The sequence below is a fragment of the Rattus norvegicus genome, chromosome X (assembly GCF_036323735.1).
Source record: "Rattus norvegicus strain BN/NHsdMcwi chromosome X, GRCr8, whole genome shotgun sequence".
NCBI classification, from domain to species: Eukaryota; Metazoa; Chordata; class Mammalia; order Rodentia; family Muridae; genus Rattus; species Rattus norvegicus.
The window spans coordinates 84,233,966-84,246,993 of NC_086039.1; the positions used below are offsets into that span (position 1 = coordinate 84,233,966).

The following is a 13,028-nucleotide window of genomic DNA, read 5'->3' on the forward strand; positions in this document are numbered from 1 at the left end:
TCAGGCAGCTAGGAGGAGGGTCTCCAAGCCTACCCCTACAGTGACACAGTTCCTCCAAGAAGGCCACACCTTCTAATAGTGCCACTCCCTGGGCCAAGCATAGGCAAACCATCATAGTACACAGACACCCTTCAAAGTAGTGACAAATAAAATAAAATACCTGCGTATGACTCTAACCAAGCAAACGAATGATCTGTATGACAAGAAATTCAGGTCGCTGATGAACAAAATTGAGGTAGATGTCAAAGATGGAAAGTTCTCCCATATTCATGGATTGGTGAAATTTATATATTAAAAATGGCCATTTTGCCAAAAGCAATCTGCAGATTCAATGCAATCCCCAAGAAATTCCAACTCAATTCTTCATAGAGTTTAAAAGAGCAATTTTCAAATTCATCTGGAATAACAACACACCCAGGATAGCGAAACTATCCTCAACAATAAAGGAAATTCTAAGGGAATCACCAACCCTGACCTTGAGCTGTATTACAGAACAATAGTGATAATAACTGTATGATATTGGTATAGAGACAGCTACTTCAACAGAATAGTATTGAACACTCAGAAATGAACCCACACACCTATGGTCACTTGATCTTTGACAAAGGAGCTAAAATCATCCAGTAGAAAAAAGATAGCATTTTCAATAAATGGTGCTGGTTCAACTGGAGGTCAGCATGTAGAAGAATGCAGATTGATCCATTCTTATCACCTTTAGAAAGCTTAAGTACAAGTGGATCAAGGACTTCCACATAAAACACTCAAACTAATAGAAAAAAAAGAAAATGGGGAGGATCCTAGAACACATAGGCACTTAGGAAATTTTCCTGAACAGAACACCAATGGCTTATGCGCTAAGATCAAAAATTGACAAATGGGACCTCATAAAATTGCAAAGATTGTGTAAGGCAAAGGACACTGTCATTAGGACAAACCAGTAACAAAGAGTCTGGGAAAAGATCTTTACCAATTCTACATCTGATAGAGGGCTAATATCCAATATAAACAAGGAACTCAAGAAGTTAGACTCCAGAGAATCAAATAACCCTATTAAAATAGGTTACAGAGCTAAACAAAGCATTCTCAGCTGAGAACTATACAATGACTGAGAAGGATCTAAAGAAATGTTCAACATCCTTAGTCAGCAGGGAAATACAAGTCAAAATATCCCTGAGATTCTACCTTATACCAGTTAGAATGACTAACATCAAAAATTCAGGTGACAGCAGATGCTGGTAGTGATGTGGAGAAAGTGGAACACTTCTCCATTGTAGGTGGGATTACAAGATGGTTCAAGAACTCTTGAAATACATCTGGAGTTTCCTCTGAAAATTGGATATAGCACTACCTGAGGACCCAGCTATACCAATCCTGGGCATATACCCAAATGATGCTCCAACATATAACAAAGACATATGCTCCACTATATTCATAGCAGCCTTATTTATAATAGACAGAAGCTGGAAACAACTCAGATGCCCTTCAGCATAGAAATGGATACAGAAAATGTAGTATATCTATACAAAGGAGTACTACTCAGCTATTAAAAACAATGACTTCATGAAATTCTTAGGCAATTGGAAGTAACTAGAAAATGTCATCCTGGGTGAGGCAACAAAATCACAAAAAAACCACACGCACATACACGGTATATACTCACTGATAAGTGGATCTTAGCCCAAAACTTGAATTACCCAAGATACAATCTACAGACCACATGAAGCTCAAGAAGAAGGAAGACCAAAGTGCAGATGCTTCAGTCCTTCTTAAAAGGGGGGAACACAAATATTCATAAGGGCTGATATGGAGAAAAAATTTGGGGCAGAGACTGAAAAAATGCCCATTCAGAACCCACCCAACCTGGGAATCCAGCCTATGTTTATACAGCCACCAAATCTAGACAATTATTGTTGAAGCCAAAAGTGCATGCTGACAGGAGCCTGATATAGCTGTCTCCTGTGAGGCTCAGCCAGAGCATAACAAATGCAGAGGGGAATGCTCACAGCAAACAACTGAACTGAGAAACGGGTCCTCATTTGAGTATTTAGAGAAAAGTTTGAAGGATCTGAAGAGGCTTGCAAACCCTTAAGAACAATACCAACCAAGCAGAGCTCCGAAGGACTAAACCACTACCCAAAGAATACACAGGGACAGAGACATGGCTCTAGTTGCATGTGTAGCAAAGGATGGCCTTGTTGGGCACCAATGGGAGTAGAAGCTCTTGGTCCTACCAAATCTGGACCCCCCTCACAGGGGAAACACACTCATAGGGAAAGGGGGATGGGAATGGGATAGGAGGCTTATAGATGGAAAACTGGGAAAGGGAATAACATTTGAAATGTAAATAAATGATATCCAATAAAAAATAAAAGAAACTAAACACCAGCAAACCAAAGGACCTAATTAAAAATTTGGTATATATCTAAACAGAATTCTCGACAGAGCAATCTGTCTTGACTGAGAAGCATTTATAAAAAAAAAAAATCTATATCTTTAGGCACCAGGCAATGCAAATCAAACCAACTCTGCCATTTCATTTTATGCTGGTCAAAATGGCTACAAACAAAAACTCAAGAAAAAACACATGTCTGGTCAGCATGTCAAGCAAACAGAACGTCCTCCTTTGCTAGTTGCAGTGCAAACTTGTACAATAACTTTGGAAATAAATTTGTAAGTTTCTCAGAAAACTTCAAGTAGTTCTATCTCATGGTCCAACTATACCAGTCCTGGACACTCAAAAAAAAAAATGCTCTACCATACCACAAGGGCATTTGCTTACCTCAATGATAAAGTCATTTCATTTATTTGCACAATGGAGTATTATTCATCCAGTAACAGCCATGACATAAAATTTGTAGGAAAATGGATAGAACTAGAAATAATCATCCTGAGTTAGGTAACTCAGACCCAAAAGGACAAACATGATATGTACTCAATTTTAAGTATATATTAGTCATAAAGTACAGGATAAAAATGCCACAAATCACAGACCTAAAGAAACTAAGCAACAAGGAGGGCCTAATGGGGCATGCTTGAATCTCACTGAGAAGGGCAATGTAGAAGAATTTTAATCCAGCAACATGGCTAAAATTGCAAATGATCATATCAAAAAACCTAGATCTGAGTGATCTGGCTGGAATGATACACCTTTATTCCTTCTGACTGGAATGCAGACATACACTTTGCATACATGTTTAATTACAAACAATGTAGGTAATGTTAATCTGTAGAAGGAAATAGCCATGTTTGCCTAATTGAGGGTCAGGCAGAGTGATGAATCAAGGAAAGATTAAACAGAATGAGTAAAAGATGGATTATGCCCAAATCTCATGAGCATAGAGAGGAAAAGAGACTTGAAAGAGCAGTAGAGAGAAAGAGAGAGAGAAAGAAAGAGAGAGGGGAGGTGGGAGGAGGAAGATGAAGAAGAGGAAGGGGAGGAGACAGTTTTACTGGAACAGTTTCACAGAGACAGGTTGCAGGTCTGAAGACAGAATGGGCCAGACAGAGAATGAGAATGAAACAGTAGATTCAAATAGATTACCAGATTTAAATTGAGGCCAAGCAGAGCAATTCAGTCAAAAGCTGAGAGAAGGCAGTTTGTTGGAGTTCAATAGGACCTAGAATGGATGTGCTTATTCAGCAGTAGGCATGTGAGATAATTACATACAGTGCACAAAAATTACATTTACTGAGAAATACAGTTGACATCAGAAGGTGAATGAAAGGAGGAAATTGAGTTGGGGGTTAGGGATGAGAACAGGAGAGATGAGGTCTGTGGGACAGCAGAGGAAGAGGATAGTGAGAGAGACAACTAGATGGGAGAGTGAGTAATCTCTGAGACAAGCTAGAAACTAGGACAATAGGAATTCCCAGTAATCTATGAAGGTGGCCATACATAAGACTCCTAGCAATGGAGGATATGGATCCTGAATTGGCCGTCTAATGTAGCCCAGCAAGAATTCTAATGGAGCTATTGGTACACCCACATGACACAAAACCTTAGATTCACAGTTTGCTCTACTGCTAGGATGTGCAGGGTTGGAGATGAAGTAGAACTTGAAGGAAGAACCAACTAATGACTGGTTGAGACCCATGCCATGAGAGGGATCCAACTCCTTTTACTACTGATGATATTAAACTATATTTGCAGATGGGAGCCTAGCATAAATGTCATCATAGGGGCTCTACCCATCCCCTGTTGAAAGTTGATGCAGAGAATGACAGGCAAATATTAAGTGAACCTTAGAAAATCCTGTGGAAGAGGGGGAGGAGGGATTGATGGAACCAAAGGGTTTATAAGCATCACAAGAAAACCTAGAGTCAACTAATCTGGACCAGTGGGGGTTCATGGAACCTGAACTTTCAAACAAAGAGCATGAATGAAACGGACCTAGGCTCTCTGAACATATAAAGGAGTTGTGCAGCTGGTTCTTCATGTGGGACTCCTAAAGAAAACAGGAGTTGTCTCTGTCTATATTTCCTGCCTTTGGATCCTTTTTCCCCTAACTGTGCTGCCTTGTCTAAATTTAATGGAAGAAGATGTACCTACTCTTGCTGTGGATTTATAATGCTAGGGCTGCTTGATATCCATGGGATGCCTCCCTTTTTCTAGGGAGAGAGAGAGAAGAGATCGTGGAGAGGGAAAGAGGAGGGACTGGTAAGAGAGGAGAGAAGGGAAGCTGCAATAGGGAAGTAAAATCAATAAATAGCTTAATCGATAATAACAATTTAAAAAAAGTAATAAGGACTCTCAAACAAACTAAGCATCTGAAAATGTACCAACCAAGTAAGCTCCCTAAAAGAGACTCAGAAAAATTGTATTAACAGGGGGGTGGGTGGAGGAACTCAACACCTCTCCACTTTGTTAAGTTTCTTTCAGGTTTTGAAATACACTTTAGGTTTTCATCTTTGGTAAGTTGTCACCACTTCTGGCATAGGCTTTCTGTGATGCAGTTATATTTGAGCCTTTCTATTCCTGTAAGTAACCACTCACCTTTTAATGGTTTGTATATGCTTGGACCAGGAAGTGACACTATTAAGAGGTATAGCCTTGTGGGGGTAGGTGTGTCACTGTGGATGTGGACTTGAAGACCCTCATCCAAGCTGCCCGGAATTCAGTTTTCCACTAGAAGCCTTCAGATGAAGATGTAATGCTCTCAGTTCCTCCTGCACCATGCCTTCCTGGATGCTGCCATGTTCCCTCCTTGATGACAATGGACTGAACTTCTGAACCTGTAAGCCAGGCCCAATTAAATGTCATGCTTATAAGAGTTCCCTTCATCATGGTTTCTGTTCCCAGCACTAAAACCCTAAGACACACCCATATTCTTATAAGTAATTGCAACAAAATCTGGTTCTCCAATTGGGGCTTTTTTTGGGAATATTTAGTTTAGCCTGTCATTTATTCCTATCTCTGTCCAATAGAAGTTTGTTCCAGGAACGCTGTCACATTATTAGAGTAGGCCACTATTATTAAACAATATATTAGCATAATTTTATTGTTCAAGGAATTTTAGAGATAGATAACAACTCAAATCATATAAGTCCTTATTTGTCTCTAACAGAGATAATTCATCAAACATGTAGTTATGATAAATTAGTGACACATTGGTTTCATGATTTACTAGTAATAAAGTTCTTTCACAGTTTTCTGATTTCCTTATTTCACATGTATTTTCTACTATACATCAAATTATGAACTAAAAATTCAAATTAAATTATTCTAGGGAAATATTAAGCCATGTTTTAAATTCCTTTTAAGATGTTTTTATGTACCAGATTTCTAGAATGAGCTAAGTCTCATAAATATATTTACTGTATCATTCTCAATCAAATTGTAGGCCTGATTTCATGTTTACATCTTAGCCTAAAACATCTGTATGAGAAAAATGAAATATTTATATCTGATAACTTGTAACCTTCTCCTTATAAACCATAGACCAAAACAATTTAAAATAATATTAACCATGTCCACTATCACTTTCTCACAGCCAGATATTATTTGTGTTTTTACGATATGTGGTTAGGAAGAAGAAAGGTCTATTGAGTAAATATTTATGTAAGGCACATTGATCTTATTATTAACAATCTATTGTAAAGTAGATTTGCTGATAGCATCAGTCCTGCAAAACCGTGCCCATAACATACCATTTTAATTTCAACTAATAGATAAGGCAGCTTCTCAATAACCTACAAATACGAGGCAATTATTTGATAAAAATTTTAAAGTCACAATTTTTTCTCAATTATTTCTTTTACTGTGAGTAAGAAGTAATATCTCTCATGGCTCTTTTGTACTATATATCACAAAAGTCTTCATTATACTTTCTATTCAGACTTCACACTGAATCAATTCTTGTTCTTGCTTTCCATTATTTCATGCAATAGTGTGTGTTATTTCCATGTTTCTGTGAATTTTAATAATTTTCAAAAGATATATAGCAAATATTTGTTTTCTTAGTGAACTAAAACATTACCTTGAATTATAGTGCTATGACCAATTAAAAAACAAATTAATAATAGGAAAATTGTAACAAGAAAATGTGTATTAACTCAGTTTTATAATCACTTTATAAAGTAATTTCACATTACCTCTTGAATCATTAAGAAATTTATTTTGATATATTATTGAATAATATCAAATAAATACTGGATATTATTTAACATAATTATTAGTTTATGTGAAAATGACCTTAGAGCACATGTTCATGGAAGACCCAAGTCCTACCATTTTCCGCACCATCATCTTAAAGCATCTGATCTGATAGAAAGACAGATTGGCCTTGTGAAGACATAGATACAGTGCCAATTAGGCGGCAGCATCATGGAGGGCTGGGGCAGGGTTCTTTAGAAGGCATTATAACCATTGAATCATCTTCCAATATATATACAGTTTCTTCCATAGCTAGGATCCACGGGTCCAGGAATCAAGCAAGTGATGGAAAAACGGAATAGTTCCACTGACTATCAATCCTAGTGACCCACTAGGAAAATTTTGCTCCCTGTATACACAACCCTAAATTTTGCTGGCCTAGAAGTTTTGGTTCCAGAGGGGGTAGTGCTCCTGCAAGGAGCCACAACAAATATTCCACTGAACTGGAAGCTCAGACTGCCCCTGGTCATTTTGGTCTTCTAGTTCCCTTAAACAAACATGCTAAGAAAGAAATAACAGTGTTAGGATGGGTGATAGATCCAGACTACCAGGGGGAAATTGGATAGCCTCTTCACAATGAAGGTAAGAAGGATTATGTATGGAGTGTAGGAGATCCTTTAGGGCATCTCTTAGTATTACCATGTGCTGTGATTAAAGTCAAAGGGAAACTACAACAGCCTAATCCAAGCAGGATTAAAAAGGACTCAGACACATCAGGGATGAAGGTTTGGGTCACTCCTCCAGGAAAAGAGCCAAGACCTGCTGAGGTACTTGCAGAAGGTGGAGGAAATAAAAGAATGAGTAGTACAGGATGGTAATTATAAATAACACTTAAGGCAATGTAACCTGTTGCAGAAATAAGAATTATAAAGTGGTATGAATGCTTTTGTTTTATTTTTTAAGAACACGTTAGTATAGATATTTGTGCTTTCTTCCAATTTCTTTAACATCAGCTAAAAGAATATCAGTTGGTATTTAAGTTGAGATACTAAAAGTATGTTCCCAAAGGACATTGACCTATTATAAATTTATCATGTGTTGGTGTTTGTATGAGGGATAACTATAGCATGTTAGGCATACTTATGAGTTGGTTATTGTTTAATTTGATCATGAGATATGATTTATGTCAAATTGACAAGGTGGATTGTGATGGCTATTCCTGGTTGTCAATGACTACAACTGGAAAGAATTACAATTTGTAGGGCCCACCTCTGATCCAGATCTTGAGACTAGAAGACACAGGTTTCTCTCCTGGATGTTGACATGGAGATCTTGATGCACAGTGGCCATGAAACCTTTAATCCAGGAGATTAGGCAAGGAGGTCTCTGAGTTAAAAGTCAGCCTAGAGCAAAACAAATTCCAAATCCCGGCATGGTGGCACACACCATCTGCTGGAAACCTAAATGAGGAATCAGAAGAAGGAATAGTCACTGTCTTGTTTGACTGCTTGCACTTGTCAGAACACCTGTTGGAATCTACTTCTACAGAAGACCAATTGAAACAACTAGCCTCATGAGACTGAACAGCTACTAGATTCCTGGACTTCCCATTCACAGCTGCCCATTGTTAGGTAACAGACTGTAAGTCTGTAAGTCATTACAATAAATTCCCTTAACATATAGAAACATTTCATAAATTCTGTGACTCTAGAAAACGCTGACTAATACATATTCTAAATAAAAAGATTTTATTACTAATAATTGTCAGATGAAAGGACTGAAACATAAGCACTTTAAATAATTTATTCGTAGTTTCACAGTCAGTTGATGAAAAATCTAAGATTTGAACATATGTAGTCCACCTGTAAAGTTTAGTTGCATTAACCACAATAGATCAAGATCATGTCACAGCAATGTCAAATGATGATATAATCATTCATATAATAAATGATACAATCATATATATGTATATATATACATAATCATGCTAAAGATTTCAGATTAGTACCTTGAGTCAAAATTCATTATTTCTTCCTGTCTACAAACTTGCATCTCCCCATCCTATGTAAACAATGCTGTTGCCATAAGAAAGACTAGATTATAAAAAAGTGGTATTTAGAACATCCCTGAATGTCTGGAATGATTTTAGAATGTCTATAGATACAGGAACACAAAAAAAAATTGGTGAAGGGCCTAAAGGAGGTTGGAGAAACTAGAACTTGTAAGATATGCATGGTATAATAGTAAAATGGATTGTTATGAAGGTAGTTAACCATTCTATGACTATTCAAATTTCACTGCATGAAAGCATACTGTAAATTGTGAGGTCTGAAGTGACCCTTGTCCAGGACCCCTTGAGTGAGACTCATGAAGGTGGTAATCAATGCAAAAGCAAGAGGAGTTTTATTCCAACTCGTTGGAGTCAACTCCCTTTCGGAGAGAGGCAACCCTGAGCAGACTCTAACAGGGTTATACTTTGCAAATAATTGGGGCAGAATTCAAAGAATTTGTAACTAGGCAGGGTACTATCAGTGGAGTGAAGCAACCTTCAAGTTGACTCATGGTCAGTAGACCATTCTGGACATTCTAGGGGGGACAATTGGGAGTCATGGAGGGGGGGGGGATCAGTTGGGACTCACAGGTGGCTTTGTCTGACAGGTTGGCTTGCAGTTGCTACAGGAACTAAACTAGCCTTACTCTCCCTGTAAGGGAGGGGTCTTTGTGCTTGGAGGTTTGTTTTAGAATTTTCCCACTGGCCTTAGATTGACTCCAACTCTGTCTCTTTTGAAACCTTACCATGAACTCACAGCCAGTGAGGTCTTAAATCTTATTAGAGATTATTACTTTAGTATGTAGATATGTGGTTAAACTGCCTTCTACAGACTTATTCTAATAACTACACACTAGTCCAAGTATTAACTCTCATCAGAACACCTTTTTAGAGTAGATGACAATTAATAAGGTAATTTACAGTAGATCAAGATGCAGAGAATAAATGTCTCTGGATTCCTCAGCTCCGAATGTGATATCCATGTCACATGCCCTTCCTTAAAGGCTCATGAAGTCATCATGGCAAAGAAAGTAGACAGATGGCAAGAGCCAGAGATCAGGATAACTATAAGTCAAATACTGTCCTCAGGATATGAAAGAGCTACTGCACTAATAAACTTCTAGTAACTACGGTAGCCTACAAAAGACTTGTACAACATTGAGCCACTAAACACTCAAACATAGATAGGAGATGGTATCTCCAGATGTCACTTCTAACTGACGATGTACTGACAGTTCTTGGAAAGATATCATTACTATATTTCAAAGTGTGTTGATAACATAGTATATACCACAAAGTTGAAGGTTTAAGCAATATTAGTTCAACACTAAAGAAAAAGGTTTTCAGAAAATGAATTATTATTTTTACACTACCTTAAAATACCTTGAAGCTACTACAAAGCTAATTAGCTTATTATAACTTTCAATGGTTCTGGAAAAGTTAATGATATGTTTTGTAAATGCAGGTATGGTGTGGTGGGAGGGTGCACCTCCCCCCGACCCCCATTGAGAGACCAGCCATATGATGGTATAGTATAGAATGAAGTTTATTTGGAGGCATGGGAAGGAGGGTTAGGAAGGGAATAGAGGCAGAGAAAGAAAGGGAAAAGAGAACAGGGAAGGGGAGGAAGAGGGAGGAAGAGACAGAGAGAGAGAGAGAGAGAGAGAGAGAGAGAGAGAGAGAGAGAGAGAGAAGGAGGAGGAGGAGGAAGAGGAGGAGGAGGAGGAGGAGGAGGAAGAGGATGTGGTAATGGTAGTGGAAGAGTAGAGGAAGAGAGAACAGAAGAGGAAAGAGGCCAGATAGAAACATGTGGAGGGGTGTAGTGGGAACAGTCCAAAGAGGGGTTGTGATAAGAGAGCACGGGAATGGGCCAGTCCCTGGCTCCTACATGGCTGCTGCTAGGACTCTGGAAGGAATCCTAACATTCCAACAGTTTAAGAATGTTTAAGTTCAGAACCTAAATTTTAATTTATCTTAGGCAATGTTTAGTATTTTTAACAGTTCTTAGGAATACAAGTTTTCTGTAATGAAAGTTAGTCCACATAGCTTACAAAAACCCATGAGGAGTAAACATATCCTTATTGTTCAATCATAAACTGCTTTAACTTCCTTAATAACTTTCAAAATCCAAAACTGAGCCCCCTTTCCAAATCATCAGATTATCAATGTCAATGTCTTTAGTACTGAGAAGCAATAGTCCCGTGTTTGATGTGAGTTATACTACACCCTTCATACGAAGCAGTAGGAAACAATCAGACACAAAGATATAGGAATGTTCCCAACTCAAGAAGAATCAATGGGCAAATGAAAATAATATGCCTAATCCTAGAGTGGTTTTGATACAGGAGGACTTTTAGAAAAATTAAGAACAATATTATACATAATTATTGCATGAGCTATAACTACTGTATTGACATTACATTTATTGCTTACAAATAATGCATGCCATAGCAAAGACTTATTTTATATTCCCTTTTTCTGCCACAATTATATCAAAAGTTACATTTTTTAACTTCAAAGTTAAAGTTTTGAAGATTTTAATTCATATAGATTTTTATACAAATTTAACTAATAGTTACTTTAAACAATGTTATCACAGCTAATGTATGAGCTAAATTTGCTCATACTAGAGAATATCATCTTAAGGAAACATAAAATTAAGGGCGATAATGTGTTCACCCTAAAAATATAAAAATTACAGCAAAGCTATTTAGTGAGTAGAGGGGCATAGACGGATATATTCTGAATGAGTAGAAGAGGTTGACTGTGACTCATTAGATCAAAGTCAAACTGCTCTATGAAGCTGTGCAGTACAGCCAGTTTCAGTCATTTTCTCCTTGCTCCCAACATGCTCCTCTCCTACATTATTATAAAGTGAACACCCACACTGACCTCACATTGACACCAAGTTGACTTGCTGCTGACCCCACGTTGACCCCACACTGACTGACATGCCCTTCACTCATTATTATGCTCTCTGTGACATCATAAAATATCCTTCAGCCATTACCAAGAAGGGACCATGTCCAGCAGCATTTCTAGTGGCAGGCTGCCGGGGGAACTTTAGCCTCTCCAGACAGCTGTATTTCGGAGCAGTTGTTCAGCCCCCAGGCATCACAGCCTTCCAGCAACTACAGCAGATTCTTTAACACTTGGTCTGAATCCACAGGAATCCTTGAGCCCTACAGGTACAGTTAAGTAGCAAATCCTCTGGCCGTTGGTGTGCTCCCTCCCTCCTTCCCTCCCAACCGCCCTTCCTCCCTTCTTCTCCCCCTCCCTCCCTTCTCTTCCCGCCTTCCATCTCTGAATTATGCTTTAATAACGTGACCTCGCCTCCTTCAGTTTAATCATCTGTCATTTTCTCATCTCTTTCTATAGCCTAGGTGAACAGAGCCTTCAGTGAAGATGGTTCATCCTACTTTGGAAGAGATGGCTCTTAAAAGAATCCAGAAGGAATTAGTTGCCTTCTCTCAAGATCCACCTGCTCAGTGTTCTGCAGGGCCAGTGGCAGAAAATTTGTTTCATTGGCAAGCGACCATAATGGGGCCCGAAGACAGCCCCTACCAGGGAGGGGTTTTTTTTCTGTCTGTCCACTTTCCGTCCAATTACCCCTTCAGGCCGCCCAAAGTTTCATTCATAACCCGAATTTACCATCCAAACATTAGCAAAAATGGAAGCATCTGCCTAGATATCTTGAATTCTGAATGGTCACCTGCACTTACAATTTCCAAAGTTCTTCTTTCTATCTGCTCTCTATTATGTGATCCAAATCCTGATGACCCCCTGGTTCCTGAAATTGCAAAGGTCTATCGCAAGGATTTAAAGCAGTATGATAGAATGGCTCGAGAGTGGACTGAGAGATATGCAATGTAATTTCAATGCAATATGGTCATAATAAAAACCATTGGTCCACTTTATCAGTCATGTTTCTTTTGTTTACTTTGAGCAACCATGCCTTTCTACACTTTTCTAGATAGATATTTTAAAATTTCCGTAGTACCATAGGGTAAATATGGGTGAGGGTTAGGGGTGGAAAACAAGGGAAAATGGATAGGATACTGGGAAGGTGGGGCATGCCAGTGAGGTAAAGGGTATATGGATTGGGTATAGGGAAGTGGGGAGTGAAAGAAGGGCAGATGGATGGGAGTTAGTGGGAGGTGGGGGAGTGGGGTAGGGGGTATGGGAATGAGAATGAGAAGGGAGGAGGGATGGGAGGAGGATGTGAGAATAAGAACAGAATGGGTGTTGGGGAGAGGGATGTGAGAGAAGGGGAGATGGAAGTGATATGTTGGGTAGATAGTGGGTGAGTGAGCAGGCAGATGGATTGGGTGTGGGGAAATTGGGAAGCTAGGGGAGGACAGAATGGTAGGGAGTTGGGGTAATGTG

At 38.7% G+C, this 13,028-nt stretch overlaps 1 protein-coding gene across 2 annotated transcripts; it reads left to right on the top strand.

Moving 5' to 3' along the window:
- Positions 1 to 11,653: 11,653 nt before the first annotated feature.
- Positions 11,654 to 12,559, top strand: LOC120099227 (ubiquitin-conjugating enzyme E2 D4-like). Of its 2 annotated transcripts, none has more exons than XM_039100278.2 (2): positions 11,654 to 11,835; positions 12,021 to 12,559. In XM_039100278.2, the coding sequence occupies exon 2, from the start codon at positions 12,048 to 12,050 to the stop codon at positions 12,513 to 12,515; it is 468 nt and encodes a 155-aa protein (XP_038956206.1). In that variant the 5' UTR covers positions 11,654 to 11,835; positions 12,021 to 12,047; the 3' UTR covers positions 12,516 to 12,559. The 2 variants fall into 2 exon arrangements, with proteins under 2 accessions (XP_038956206.1, XP_038956205.1); XM_039100277.2 differs by having other exon boundaries at positions 11,654 to 11,830.
- Positions 12,560 to 13,028: the final 469 nt, after the last annotated feature.